Source organism: Terrapene carolina, unplaced genomic scaffold (assembly GCF_002925995.2).
Source record: "Terrapene carolina triunguis isolate 2854851 unplaced genomic scaffold, T_m_triunguis-2.0 Scaffold69, whole genome shotgun sequence".
NCBI classification, from domain to species: Eukaryota; Metazoa; Chordata; order Testudines; family Emydidae; genus Terrapene; species Terrapene triunguis.
Genome location: NW_020664420.1, coordinates 27,166,870 through 27,182,952, shown reverse-complemented (window position 1 = coordinate 27,182,952; position 16,083 = coordinate 27,166,870). Strand labels below are relative to the sequence as shown.

The 16,083-nt window shown below is 38.1% G+C and overlaps 1 protein-coding gene across 1 annotated transcript in view; it reads right to left on the bottom strand.

Annotated features, from left to right (window-relative positions):
* MTREX (Mtr4 exosome RNA helicase) overlaps positions 1–16,083 on the bottom strand; it is an 83,520-nt gene that overhangs the window by 16,605 nt on the left and 50,832 nt on the right. Inside the window, exons 19-22 of the mRNA XM_026649091.2 lie at positions 8,877–9,005; positions 2,215–2,325; positions 1,621–1,809; positions 57–220 (exon numbers count right to left, since the gene is read on the bottom strand). Of these exons, the coding sequence (XP_026504876.1) occupies positions 57–220; positions 1,621–1,809; positions 2,215–2,325; positions 8,877–9,005 (593 nt within the window). The remainder of the gene's footprint in view (positions 1–56; positions 221–1,620; positions 1,810–2,214; positions 2,326–8,876; positions 9,006–16,083) is intronic.

The following is a 16,083-nucleotide window of genomic DNA, read 5'->3' as shown; positions in this document are numbered from 1 at the left end:
GCAGGGTTCAGCAAGGCATATGTATGCATAACACTTCCATAGGAACCTTCAGTTACCTGCTGATTTCACAAGCAACTCGTCCTTTCATCTCTATGACATCAGAAGATGTGGCAAAACCCAATCTTCTCAATACACGTTTGCGGCACTTGAGCTCATCCATTTGTAAGACAGTTCTGGCTTTCTTTAGTTCTCGCTTTGCTGTTCTAATATCCACTGCAATCTGTGAACCCCAGAAGTGTACAAAATTTTTCAGACCCTGTATTCTTAACACAGACACTTAAGACAACTTCAGCAGAATACAAAGATACAGATACACCTCTACCCTGATATAACGCGACCCGATATAACACGAATTCGGATATAACGCGGTAAAACAGCGCTCTGGGGAGGCGGGGCTGCGCACTCCGGCAGATCAAAGCAAGTTCAATGTAACGCGGTTTCACCTATAATGCGGTAAGATTTTTTGGCTCCCAAGGACAGCGTTATATCGGGGTAGAGGTGTAGTTGTATTTTAAAGACATGTACTAACAATATGGCCTCCATCATCATAGTATATCTATACCCATAAGAGGATGGGAAATATTATCCCCATTTTACACACACACACACACACACACACACACACACACACACACACACAGATGAAAGTCACACAAGAAGTCTGTGGAAGAGCTGGGAATTCTGAGTCCCAGGCTAGTGCCTTCACCACAAGGCCATCCAACAATAATCAAATACAAATAAACTGTGCCATAAAACTTGTAATAAACTGCTCCAATAGGATGACAGACGCCTTCTTGATGATAATTGTAGGGTAGGATAATCAGTTTCAAAATGAATAAATTTAAATCCTTTGATTCCAAGAGCTTTCCAACACTGCTGTCCCCAGCCCTCTTGGCACCACACAGTTAAGGAAGACTAGACTGGAGGCCTAATTCTAGGCTAATTTACAATCAGAGCCAGGCTCCGATACCAGGCCTAACTGGAGCTAAGTAGCACTTTAGTCCAACAGTCCTATTCATTTTAATGAGTATACTCAGCGAAAAAGGGTGCTATTTCAGCATGAATAAGAATGGAAGATTTGGGCACTGAGTGACTTCTGTGGGATTACAATGAATGAAAGGCAGCAGAGAATTTGTCCCAGTGTGTGATTTCACTTATTTTGATTATCAAATATTTTATATGGATCAGTTTTTAAACAGTCTTTTACACCGTGCCTATCAATCTTTCTGGAATTGTTTTGGGAATAGTCTGAAAGTGTAGAAAAACTGGTCACTTTAAAGTATATCTGGCATATGTGAAAATGCACATTATTTGTATTATGCACATCGCTACTTAATTTTTCTTAATGATTAGGATTAGTGACAACTGAGCAGCATTCTGGTCCATGTCAATTTTTCCAGATAAATCTTTTTCAGATCGGATTTGCACACTTTCTATCAAATTCCTCGAAGAGTAAAGCGTACTCCATGAAAACTCAGCCAGAGCTACTGAGATTCTACAATATTGCTTTTGGGGGGGAGGGTGACTAACATTTCGCTTTCCAGATAAAATGTAATCAATGAGAGGGGCACACTTATTGGCTGTGCCTTCAGCTAATTGCTGATATAGTCCATCCCTCACCTGTGCTTTTCTTTCACAAAGCTTATATACAGTCTCCAAACTGGAATCATTGTGAAGTGGATGTGAATACATCCTATGTTCAAAAGCCTCTATTTTTTGGATGACTTTTTTCAGTCCTTGGTCTTTGATGCCCATGTCATCAATGGGGTCCAATAATGGTACTCCATCAGGGAACCGCTTCTGTACTTCCTGGAACAAAAAGATTTAAAAATGCACTTTTTGGAATGTAGACATTAGTAGCAACATAATTTTTATAGATTAAAATGTACATTTAAAGGACATACTGAAAAACAAAACAAATGGCACAATTAGACTATTTAAAGTATAGAAGAAACTTTTATTGAAGTTTCATATATGCTGAAACTAGGCACATTAGATTTCAGTTTTTAAAATAATCAGGTAAGTCATTTTGTTTGAAGGCAACCAATGTTTTACATGTATTCTGTTTCTAAAACACTAAATCTCAGATGACTGAAGACATGAAGCAAACCTGAATGTGAATGTAAGAAACAGTGTTCTCATGCCCTATTGTGTCTGGCTGTTTAGAGTATACTGCTTGTTTTGTTTTTTAAAATTCTTGTGGAAGTTACATACCTGTATAGATTTTAACACACTTTGCCTATTGTCAATGGGCCTCAGGTCTTTGGGTATGTAAAGTCGGACACTGCTGATAGCTGAGAGAAGATGCACCAAAACAGGAACAACCTGACAACAAAAAAAGAGTGCGGTAAATGATAAAGTAACAATACAGGAGATTTTTATTGATGCCTTTCAATCATTGTAAAATTCATTTTTCATTAATTTCTAACTTCTTAGCAGAAAGCAAATTGTGATTTTTTTTGCAGATTATTCCAGAGTTGTAACAACTGTACACTGTATCCGGAACAGAATTAATAACCCATGTTGAAATGTTGGCTAAAGAATTCTTCCTACCCGATTTTGTAACAGATTTTCTGACCACATGAAACTAACTGAACAGTGGTGTCATGCTCAAATTATAATTAACTGCATGATCCCTCAGTGTTATGTTAGTTATTACTTTAGCAATAGTAGAAAAAGGCCCAGATTTTAAAAGGTATTTAGGCTTGGCTTTGGTCAGCGTTGCAAGGCCTAAGTGATTTAGGAGCCTGATTTTCAAAAGGGTTTTAGGCACTTGGGATTTAGTCTAAATGCTTAAAATCCCTTTTTAAAAAAAAGATTTATGCTCCTAAATCAGTTAGACATTGCAACGCTGAGCACAGCAAAGCCTGTACACCTTTAAAAATCTGAGCCAAAGTCCCTTACGAAAAACTGTACATAAAATAAAGCCTACTTAAATTCATTCTGTTCCTATTTTGGAGTCTTCTCTTTTAAAATTGCAAAACAGACTATCATACAAATATGAATATGTGCTGTTTTACATTTTTGAAAATAATGTTCTAAATATGCAAGTAAGATGAAAAATGTCTTGCTTACGTAATAACTGAAAAGACCGAGCCCCTCTTTTTCCAAGGTTCAGTACAAAAGTTAAAGTATTAGTCGCTGAATGTTTTTAGTCTTCTCTCTGTTTAGCACACCTTGTTTCATTCTATTTTAAATAGTTCAACCAATGTCTTTATAAATAACTTTCTTCTGGATCATTACTAGGCTTGAAAGGATTGGCTTTTTAATCGGTAAATGTCAGTAAATGCCAATTTCACCACACAGGGATGAAAAACAACAACAACAACAACAACAATAAATAATAATAGTAATTTAAATTTACAAATAGGTGAAGAAAGAAAAAATGCTGCTTGAGAATGTATTGGAATTTGATTTAAGGATATATACTCTATATTTTGACATGTGACATTGACAATTTGTGTTTTTATGGTTATAAAAAGCTTTACATTTTTAAATCTCAACATCTACCATCATTAAATAATTGCCTGATCCCTCCCCTATTATCTGACTCCCTCCATAATTTTCCGCAACTATGAAAATTTAAATATCAATAAAATTTGGAAAAAAGCTTAAAAATAAACAGATATTATATACTGAAATTATAAAATAAAAATCAAATTCTGCCAAGCTTAATTAAATAGTGCTTTAAAAAACAGAGGTTAATATGTCCTTGAAAGTCTATAAAAAAAAATAAACAGCACAATCTTCTGAACTGTAACTAAGTCCAGTTAGTCAGTAGTCTCATGCATTTGCAAAACTTCTTTCAAATTCTTCAGATATGATGTACAAGTATGACTACCAACATGCCTTGCTAAGTCAATCCTGCTAATAGCTATCAAAATGTCTTCTGTATAACATGGTTTAAGAGCTTGTGCTGCATGTGTTGACAAACTTCCATCTTTCACATTACTGTAAACACTTATGTGACTGTTTTCAATACAATACCTGAGAAAAGGGCATCCATATTTTAGCGTGTATATTCTCAACTTCTTTCATTACTTGTTTATACTCTGTTGCAATCTCCACTGCAATGTTTTTAGTAATTCACTGATCAGAGAACTTTGAAGGCATGTTTATTAAGCAGTTAGAAATAATCTTACCATTATGCAAGTGACAAAGTTCAATGGGTATGACAGAAGCATGAAATATCATTAAGAAGTTATTATGAAGTGTCCCCCATACATGTAATGGACATTATGCCTACTATTCAAAAGTTACTAGATATTAAGTAACCAAATCTTTAGAGAGTTTTGTAAGGCTTTCTGTTTCTGAAATCTGAATGCAAGGATATCAGAGTGAGACGTACTGTACACAAACTTTAGAAAAGTAACTTTAATACCTAAAACCACTTGAACACATGCTTTGCTGAGTTGGGGCCTATATTTGCACTATTCTCATCAGCAAGCATTTAAGCACCAATAATTCCCAATCTGTAAGTGTGAAAATGTTGTTAATAAGCTAACTCTGACTATCGTACTTCTGCATGTCCCAATTCTATTTAGCAAATTGTGACATGCATTTGTATTTCAGGGAAGAGTCTGTTATAGCAAAGTAGTAGCATTAAATTGTACTTTGTAGAAATATCATTAGAATTTGGCTTTAGGGATTTTGAAGAAATTAGTTTACCAAAGCAACTTCTACCATGTCCATTACAATAGCTTTATGGGCAGATAAGGTGGGTTCTATGTTTTACCACATACAAGAAAAAAATATTTTCTGTGTGCAGCTAGATAGTTAAACCTAACATTCTACAAAACTCATTTACTCATAATTTAATAAACATCTCTGCAACTATTGGATTATTTTCCACAGTACATAGTAGGTTTTTTTAAATAAAGGGCAAAAGTTAAAGTTAAAAAGCACTTCTTTAAAGTACATCAAAGATACAGCTTGCAATGCAAGCTTAATTGGAAGAGGACTGAAATCCTTGCACTTCAAAATAGGGTTCTGTCAGAACAAACACCACAAAACAGATTTTGCAGGTTTTCAGATAGTTTTCAATATACAAAGAACTACGATACTGCAGTCTTTTAAAATATATATCTTTCAAATTTCAGACTTAATTTCATTAAAGTGACGAACTAATAGTGCTGGTTTCAGACACACAGTTTGTGGGCAGATGCAGTCCAAATTTTCCCATATTTTCCCCCCATGTTTTCTATCTGCCAATGCACCTCAATGTTCAACTATAACTCCACTGAACCCCAAAAAACAAAGAGTAAAAACAAAACAAACCCCTGCAAGAGTAAAATAACGCAGGCAGAAGTCCATCAGCAGAATGGAGGCCATCAAGTTTATTTCACTGAATGCAGCACGTATGATTACCTGCCTTGTGGGCGGGTGGCATATGCATGCATTCAGTACAAGCCACTCATGGCCCTCAAAGACCAGGTACAGGCTTTTGAGCCAGAGTGGCTGAACTGGAGGAGCTAAGGGAGACAGAGAGGTAAACAGACGAGATTTTCAGGGACACAGAGCAGTCCCTCCCCCAGTCTGACAGCCCTGGTGCTGCTGAGGATGACAAAAGTCTTGGAGAAAGAGAACAGCATACTGGAGCGAAAGGAAACAATCCTATTATCCCTTCCAGATATCCTGGTATCCTCTCATACTGAGGATACCCCTCCAGTGGAGGGAACCTCAGTTATTTAAGAGAGAGGTTATAATAATGGGAGATTTGATTATTAGAAATATAGATAGTTGGGTTCATGATTACCGGAAGAACCACAAAGTGAGTTGTCTGCTGGGTGTGAAGATTGTGAACCACTCGAGTCATCTATGTAGATGTATGTGCAGAAGTCTAAAATCACAGAAACTGGTTGTAGAGGACAACTTTGGTTCGAGTGATCATGAGTAAATTTAGTTTAAACTAAATGGAAGGATAAGCAAAAATAGGTGTGCAACTAGAGTCCTTGATTTCAAAAGGGCAAACTTGAAAAAGTTAAGGGAATTATTTAGGGAAGGGGATTGGACTGAGGAACTCAAGGATCTGAATGTGGAGGAGGCTTGGAATTACTTTAAGTCAAAGTTGCAGAAACTATCTGGAGCCTGCATTCCAGGCAACAGGAAAAAAATTGCAGGGAAGGATTGCAGACCAAACTGGATCTCAAGCATCTCAAATAGGGTATTAAGAGAAAGCAGAGAGCATACAAGGAACAGAAGACAACCACCTTGCAGGATCCTAGAGCCCCAGGCTCCAGCCCAAGCTCAGACATCTATATTGCAATTAAACAGTCCTGCAATCCAAGCCTCACGAGCCCAAGTCAGTTGGCACGGACCAGCCATGGGTTTTTAATCGCAGTGTAGACATACCCAAAAAATGCTGTCTTTATAGACACACATAGATGTCCTATTACCCAACTGAGGAATTGTAACATATCAGACTAATATTAATATTCTAATCTATTAGAATATACTGAATAAATTTTAAAAAAATCTGATCAAAAAGTCTTTGACACCAACACAACTGTCCAAACACCTATGGAAGGAGACTTGTGATGCAGTAACTATTCTGGCCTTTAAAACAGGATTTCTATTACTTTTTGTATCAGAGGGGTAGTCGTGTTAGTCTGAATCTGTAAAAAGCAACAGAGGGTCCTGTGGCACCTTTAAGACTAACAGAAGTATTGGGAGCATAAGCTTTCGTGGGTAAGAACCTCACTTCTTCAGATGCAAGTAATGGAAATCTCCAGAGGCAGGTATAAATCAGTATGGAGATAACGAGGTTAGTTCAATCAGGGAGAGTGAGGTGCTCTGCTAGCAGTTGAGGTCTGAACACCAAGGGAGGAGAAACTGCTTCTGTAGTTGGATAACCATTCACAGTCTTTGTTTAATCCTGATCTGATGGTGTCAAATTTGCAAATGAACTGGAGCTCAGCAGTTTCTCTTTGGAGTCTGGTCCTGAAGTTTTTTTTGCTGTAAGATGGCTACCTTTACATCTGCTATTGTGTGGCCAGGGAGGCTGAAGTGTTCTCCTACAGGTTTTTGTATATTGCCATTCCTGATATCTGACTTGTGTCCATTTATCCTCTTGCATAGTGACTGTCCAGTTTGGCCAATGTACATAGCGGAGGGGCATTGCTGGCACATGAGGGCATATATAACACTGGTGGACGTGCAGGTGAATGAGCCGGTGATGTTGTAGCTGATCTGGTTAGGTCCCTGGCCACACAATAGCAGATGTAAAGGTAGCCATCTTACAGCTAAAAAACTTCAGGACCAGACTCCAAAGAGAAACTGCTGAGCTCCAGTTCATTTGCAAATCTGACACCATCAGATCAGGATTAAACAAAGACTGTGAATGGTTATCCAACTACAGAAGCAGTTTCTCCTCCCTTGGTGTTCAGACCTCAACTGCTAGCAGAGCACCTCACCCTCCCTGATTGAACTAACCTCGTTATCTCCATATTGATTTATACCTGCCTCTGGAGATTTCCATTACTTGCATCTGAAGAAGTGAGGTTCTTACCCACGAAAGCTTATGCTCCCAATACTTCTGTTAGTCTTAAAGGTGCCACAGGACCCTCTGTTGCTTATCACTTTTTGAAGTTTCTTGCTTAACCACCTCTTCCCAAGAGCTAACAGAGATCTAACTGTTAAAGATGCAGTAGTAAGAATAGCTGTTAATGTAAAAGATCCTATCTGGCAACCAAATAAGCACATGAGCATTCCTGAGTGCTAACAAGACAAACACGGAGGAATCAGAGTTAAATCTTCAGCTTAATCAGAATTTGTAGAATAAAGGGGCAATGGCATAAAACAGCAGGGTGAACACCCACTTCTGCAACCTTGAGATTAAATGGTTGATACCATTTTATGGGCTTGAAAACTGCCAAGTCTACTTGAAGTGTCATCATGTTTTCTATACAATTTTGCTATGTATTTTCCTGAGTTGTGGTTCTTATCTCAAAATCAGGCATTGCTTTTTATTATATTACAAAATGGAAAATGGCTAGAAGTGTAAGTGTTTTAGAATGAAACGCTAGGTTAAAGTGAACTGGCAAGGCTTAGAGGCTCATAGAAAGAAGAAGAAAAATCGTATTTAAATAAAAAAAAAATATGAGAAGATCATGATATTCAAAGATGAACAAGACCCACAAGCTAAAATCAGTACGTGTAGAACTGTATGATCAAGTCAACTGCAGTGCTTGTGAGTTTCAAAGCAGGGTAGGTAGTTCAGTCACGCATTTTTCATTACATTTAAAGGAAGATGTGTAGCTGCCCTTGAAAATTTAAAATTTCAACTAGATATCCTAGAGAAACCAATGATACTTGTGCACCTGGCGGCGATATAATTCTTAGCACACTTCTAAAATTTATAAAGTACTTTGAAGATTTAAGAGTCTTTCATCCAGCTATTTCAAAGCACTTATAAAATATTAGCTACATCACACAACATTCCTTTGAGTTAAGTAACAGATATAGAGGAACCACTTCGTTCACCACTGAAAAGCAGCTTCCTCTGAGGTGAAACCTAGCAGCTGTTTAAGAATGTAAAGCTACATCAATCAATGTATTTCCCTTCACTTTCTTAGAGAATAAAATTCCCCTCTTTTCTTAATGTTTGCAAAGGCTTTTATGATATATTCTGAAAGATGCTATTAGCGGGTAATCAATTATTTTTTGTCAAGGTTCAAATTTCTTGGTCAAGGTCCAGACGAAAAAAATAATAATAATAAAAAACAAAAATAAATAATAATTAAATATAAAGATTTCTGGGTCCATTCAAAAGCGTCAGGCAAACCGTGGGCCAAACCCGGACCGCCAATTGACTACCCCTGCTATATAGAATATATTTTAACACTATTGATATTTGACAATGAAACTGAACTACAAACCTGCATCTCTCCTTTCTCATCAGGCTTTGCTGGCTTTGCAGCCTCAGTAGCAGAATTCTTCAAACTCTCTTTGCTGCAGTGTAATAGGACTTCAACCACATATAATGGGTCCAGCTCACCAGAGTTAGGCTATTGTGGATAGAGAGAGAAAAAGTCAGCAATAGTAAATATCAATTGTTCAAATACTGGTAACAACAGAAAGGAAAATGTGACTTCAAATTGACATTCAAAAATTTTGAAAGGTACTGCCCCTAAACTTTAACAGTTCAGTACTTCGGTCCCGAAAATCAATACTACAATTAAGTATATTTTAATATACATACGTCTCCCGTGCGCGCGCGCGCACACACACACACACACACACACACAATAAAGGTTTTGCAATTTAATTACATCCACCCCTTTAGCCCCAACCAAAACCTGCCCTAGATAGAATCGCTTTCAAAGGAATGTTTTAGCAATGTCAACATTTCCCGGCAATGCAAGAACTACTAGCTGTTCCAAATCTATATAGCCTTCTATACTTCCCAAGAGAAGCGGCTGAGAGTGGGAAGGGGCTCTTGACATCCATTCTGGAATCCCGATCTCCCAAATTCTTTACTTTCCCAAGCTTCTGCATCTCTTCTTCTGGTAGAGAACTGAACCCCATTTGATCCAATCAATAATGGCACTCAGTTGGTCAGGCAGTCTCTGTTGTTCCACATGTGATGCACACACTCACCACTGGGTAAGAACGCTACTATCTGAGAACTCCTAACTCTTGTTAGTCTGGGCACTGAGGTCTGGTCTACACTGAGGGAGGTGGGAAATCGAATTAAGTTATGCAACTTCAGCTATGTGAATAACGTAGCTGAAGTCGACGTACTTAGATCTATTCACCGCAGTGTCTTCACTGCGTTGAGTCGACAGCTGACGTTCTCCCGTCGACTCCGCCTGCACCTCTCGCTCTGGCGGAGTACTGGAGTTGACGGGAGAGCGCTCGGTGGTTGATTTATCATGTCTAGACTAGATGCGATAAATCAACCCCCGCTGGATCAATCGCTGCCCGTCGATCCTGCAGGTAATGTACACAAGCCCCGAGAGACCAGGCTTAGTCAACAAACCAGCATCACTCACTTTACAGCACACAACACTTGCATGATACTACCAAGCAGCATTTATATTTAATATTGCCAAGGGTTTTAACAAGAAAGTTAATCTACAGGTTTGCAAGTCAGCATTTCCCTCCACAACAGAGGTCATTCATCAACAAATCTTTGCAGCATAATAGCATTTATTTTGGGAGAGAGGAGACAATGGAGGGAAATGACATCTAGTGGGCCAAGATTTCATATGATTGTGTAAGGGGCACAAATATCTGGCTTATATTTGCACAGGACACAAGTCTGGTGTTCCAACAAAGTAGAATTCTTTAAACAGTGATAATCTTAATGCTCTAGTTTTCGTCAAAAAAATTACAACTTGTATGGAACAATCTACAGCAGTGTTGTTTCCTTGTAGTAGCGCTACACTGAAATATTTCCTTTTATTTGGCACTAGAACCAAAGTATAGAATCACAACAGAAGCTCCATTTTAAACTATCGTGTACAAGCTTTTTAAAGTACTAATCACAGATTAACATAAGATTTTACAAAAAAACAATGTAATCAAGATCAGCTTTAAAAGTGTTTTGTATTGCTGTGATGAAAAGAAAAACATCAAGGGATTTCATTTTATAGGTACCTGAAGCAGAATGTAGGCAAATAACATTCTACAAGAGATTCTCAGTGCTTTGTACACAGCTTAATTTGCACATTGGTAAACATCAAATATCAGGTTGTCCTGTCCCACAACTAAGTTGTTTTCCAATAATTTAAGTCTTCATTTGTGAAAAGATTGTTTCTCTTAATTCTGTCCTATTTTGTGAAAAAGGTACTTGGCAGCTGTTTTAATTTAGATTTACAACCCCCTTGTGACCATTGCCATCATCTGAACTATATTTGAAAATGAAATCCATGTGTGGTAAAGCAGAGTCTAGCCAAAACTTTTAAAAAGTATGGTGCTTATTTGAGCCTAGAACACACTAGCATACATTAAAATAAACTGAATACAGTTCAAGCACTAGAAACCCATGTAGCAGCAAACATATGATTAAATCATCTATGTAAATCAGCTGTGTTTTGAAAAAGATTAAAACTGGAGATGTCATAGTATTGCATTAGTCAGCTGCACTTTGAGGCTTTTACCCCTTGCTCTGAAGCATCTGATATTTGATGTTGCTGGAAACAAGACAAGAACAGATGGACCACTATATTTCCAATAAAGGAGAGTTGCAAGGATGTGAAATTCAGATTCCTGGATGGATGATATTCAGGGTTTTTTTTTTTAAACCCCTCACATCGTGGCATATCTTGTTGAAAAGGGCTCAATTATCGGGCTAGAAGGGACCGCAAGGGTCATACAGTCTAACTCCCTGTCAAGATGCAGGATTTGTTCTATCAATCTTTATATACTATAAAGGTGTATTCTAAATGTAGCCTTTTGAGATAGGGAGAACTGAGAAGGTGTAAGGGAGAGATTACATTTTAGTTGATAATTTGAACTTTGATTTTTAATGGAAACACTTTCATCTGAAATTATACTGATATGATTGTGAAGTGAATATGAATTCAGAAAACTGATGACAACTAATTAAGCACCTGACTAATTATACTAGAAGGTGTCTAGTATAATTAAATAAGTCAGATGCTTAATTTTCACATCAATTTGATAAATTAATAATATTATACTCTTTATAGCTATTTTGCTATATTCCTATTATAAAACTCATATTTCATCGGCATGACATTTTATTGTTCAGTAAAAATGGACAACTAAATTCCCAACAGTTCTCAGTGGCTGAGTATAACAATGTGCTACTTGGAACATCTATGAAGTGCCATGGAAGCGATTCCATGAGTTAGATACAGGAAGGAAAGTGTAATAGAAATAAAATGTTTCTGTAACGGAGACAGTCAAGAACAAAGTTCAGTTTGGAAGGAAAGTTGCAGCTTTTCAGGTCAAAGAAAAAGACATGTCAGAGATTTGTGTTTGTATGATGGAATCTTTAAGCTTTATGTTAGACCCCTAAGATTCTCCTCCTCCCCAGGAAATCACACAGATGCCAAAATCATAAGGAGGTAACAAAGATCAAATAAGCTTCTCAATTCAACCCATTCCCAAAATCTTTGTTTTAGGATTCAGAGTACAGTCTCTATATTCACTAATGAGGTACATTAAGTCTAACACAATACTTCACTAGAGAAAGATTATTAGTCAACTTTTATACAGGGAGAAAGCTGACTACTGAAGAAACTAGTAGTACTAATGGTATTCACCAAGGATATTATTGTGGAAACAGAAAGAACTGTTCCAGCTGAATTCTTATGACACAAGTGGAGGAAGGCGTCAGAACAAAAGTTAAAGAAAATATTGTTGAAGAAACTGAGTATATATTAAAATGACAAATCTGTGAAAACTATTATATGATCAACATCTATATCCCAGGACAAACTCATAAGACAAGAGGCACAGTGGTTTTCACTACTATGTGTATTAAAGCAGCTGTTAATTATCTATTTTTAAAAGATCATTTGTCTTGCATTGGCCCAAGATTTAAAAAAATCCTCAAAGAAACTAGTTTTTCCATATGAATGCTAGGAGTGGCATAGTTCTAAGTCTATTCCATAATTTTCAGTATCTGTTATACTTTCCGCTACACTCTAAAGGAAAAATTTAGCAACTGTCACAATGGCTCAACTAAAAGATGCTGTTCCAAGTGGAATTACCCTCTCCAGCACAGATCATTATTTCAATAGTAATATTAAAACCTAAAAGGCTTGTAAAAGATTGAGATGGGCAAAATAGGAGGCTTTTATATATATATAAAAAATAAAACACACACAACAGAGGTGGAAAAACACCTCAGAGTGACACAGAAGTTGAAAATGTAACAATACAAAGAAGGGGGGGGGGGGGAATCTGTTTTACTGCTCGTCAAATGGTTCATAAGAAAGCAATTTAAGAAACAGCACTTCAGTGTAAAAAGGCTATTTTCCAGTCCACTTTCTTAACTTGAGTGAGAATGGAATAAAAAAAAAAAAGCAAAATAGAAAAAGCAACATTCAAAAGGACAAAATAAAAGCTCCACAAAAAGTTTTGTTTCTGCATCTACATCTGCATCTGCTGTCTTTTCTCTATTATTATTATTATTAAATATTTATATTTAGTAGCACCGAAAGGCCTCAGTCACAACCGAGACCACGTTGTGCTGTGCAAAGAGAGAATCTTCCATATAAGTACAGTAGTTGGACCCTTGTACTCATCCACCATAATTACAGCATCTCTATATTATATGGCCATTCCCATACTCAGCTACAGAAAATATGTTTAAACCTATTTTGAATGCAAAGATTAAAAATATCTCAGTGTCAAAAATTTCTGAAATGAAGGTCAAAATGTAAGGCCTAGCTGTGCAAACACCAGCTGCAAAAACAGATTTCCAAAGAGGTTACTTACCCTGTACAGTAATTGGAGTTCTTCGAGATGCATGTCCCTAAGGGGGCTCCACTTGAGGTTAGCATGTGCTCTATGTGCCTTCAATTGGAGATTTTCAATAGCAGTGCTCATTCTGTGCACACGCCTAGCTATACTGTGCCCTGTACTATGGATATATGGAATGGAGATAGATGGACTGCCCTTGGATTCTTCTCCACTACAAAGCCTTAAGAAAATGAGGCTCCAAAGCAGAGGGAAAGGAGGGTAGGTAGTGGAAACCCATAGGGACATCTCAAAGAACTCCAGTTACTGTACAAGCAAAGTAACTTCTCTTTTGAGTAGTGTCCCTGTGGGTGCTCCTCTAGAGGTGACTGCCAAGCAGTATTGTCTGAAGGCAGTGGGAGTGTCAGAGCTTGATGTAGGACTGACTCTAAACTGCAGAACCAAAGGCAGCATCTGCCCGAGAATCATCAGCTATGGCATAGTGTCTCAAGAAGGTGTGGACCAAAGCCCATGTAGCAGCCTTGCAAATCTCTACAATAGGAACATCCCTCAGCAAGGCAACAAACAGACTTAGATTTGGCAGAGTGGGCTATAATGCTAGTCATTGTATATTAGCAGCTGTATACCAAGAGAGGATACATCCAGAAACCCACTTAAAAAGTCTCTGCGCAAACACTGGAAACTCCTCTAGCTCCATCCACAACAGAAACAAAAAGTGTCTTGGAGGCTCAAAAAGGTCTAGTCCAGTCCAAATAATAGGTCAGCTCTCTCCTAACATCCAAAGTGTGAAGGGAGCTTTCTTCCTAGGCAGATTGGGTGCAGGATAGAAAACTGAAGATGAATTGACTGGTTTATGTCAAAATCTGATATAACTTTGTGAAAGAAACACAGATGTGTTCAAGGAGATTCCTTTTCTCTGAAAAACAGTGTAGGGAGGGAGAGCCAGACATGAAAGCTGCTAGATCACCAATTCTTCAGGCAGAGGTAATAGCCACTAAGTAGGAGAGTTCAGAAGCAAGCAGCTAGCTAGCGATTGAAATGGAAGCTTCATCTGAATATTGAGAACTAAGTTTAAGCCACAGGTAGGTGAGGGGTATCTAACACTCGGGAAATGATTTGCTAACCCTTTGATGAATCTGGAAGTTACAGGATAAGCATATTCAGAGAAACCCTCCACCAGAGAATGAAACACTTATGGCTGCTAGATTAAATGTAATGGAATTAATAAGAAAAATTTCCCTTTCTTCAGAGGAAGAAGATATTCCAGAACCTCCAAGATGGAGGAATCAGCAGGAGTTAGGTGACAGTAGGTACACCAGTGATAAAAGCTTTTCCATGTCTGAAAGTAGGTCCTTCTGGTGGAATTTTTGCTACTAATAGGCAGGATTTCTTGAACCTCTCCTGAACAGGAGAGTTCTAACCCTAAAAGCTATTTAAGTATCAAGCCTTGAGCTATAGAGAGTTCAGGATGGAATGAAGAATGGTCCCTGAGTCTTGACTGAGAAGACTGGGCATTCTCTGAACATTGACAGCTGGATGGGAGGAGAGGTAAAGGAATCACACTTGTCTTGGCCAGGTTGCTGCAATCACGATGACTGGCTTTGTTTCATCTGATTTTGTTTGAGGCCCTCTGGATGAGCGGCTTTGGGGGAAAGGTGTAAAGTAGACCCCTGACTATGAGAAGAGAAAGATGTCTCCTACAGAAGGATGACCCAGACCTCCTCTTGAACAGAACTTCGCACACCTCCAGTTGCTGTGCAGCGAATACCACCAGAACTTTTGTGAACACCCCAAGGGGCAGTAGACAGTCTAAAGGGAAGGACTCGATCTTAGTAACGTTCCTGATCTATCATGGCATTTAGGAACCTCCTGGAAAAGGGTGTATCCTGATATGAAAGGACACGTCCTGAAGAGATCAAATGATAGCTGCAAGTGTCACTATCTTGAATTTCTGTATCTTGACAAAGGTATTATTCAGCATCCTTAGATCTAGAATCAGTCTCCACCCTCCCTTCCTTTTAAGAACCAAGAAGTATTTGAATTAAATCCTCTTCCCCTGTACTCAGTGGGAACTGGTTCAATGGCTCCTATGCAAATAAGGTGTCATAACTATAAAGGGAAGGGTGGCAGCTCTCCTGTGTACAGTGCTATGGAATCCCTCCTAGCCAGAGACTCCAAATCCTTTTACCTGTAAAGGGTTAAGAAGCTCGGGTAACCTGGCTGACACCTGACCCGAAGGACCAATAAGGGGACAAGATACTTTCAAATCTTGGGGGGGGAAAGGCTTTTGCTTTGTGCCCTTTGTTTAAGGGGTTGTTCGCTCTTGGGACTGAGAGGGACCAGACATCAATCCAGGTTCTCCCCATCTTTCTAACCAAGTCTCTCCTATTTCAAACTTGTAAGTAAAAAGCCAGCCAAGGCGTCTTAGATTTACTTTGTTTTCTCAACTTGTAAATGTACCTTTTACCAGAGTGTTTATCTTTGTTTGCTGTACTTTGAACCTAAGACAGAGGGGGGTCCTCTGAGCTCTTTAAGTTTGATTACCCTGTAAAGTTATTTTCCATACTGATTTTACAGAGATGATTTTTACCTTTTTCTTTAATTAAAAGCCTTCTTTTTAAGAACCTGATTGATTTCTCTTTGTTTTAAGAGCCAAGGGGGTTTGGATCTGTATTCACCAGGAGTTGG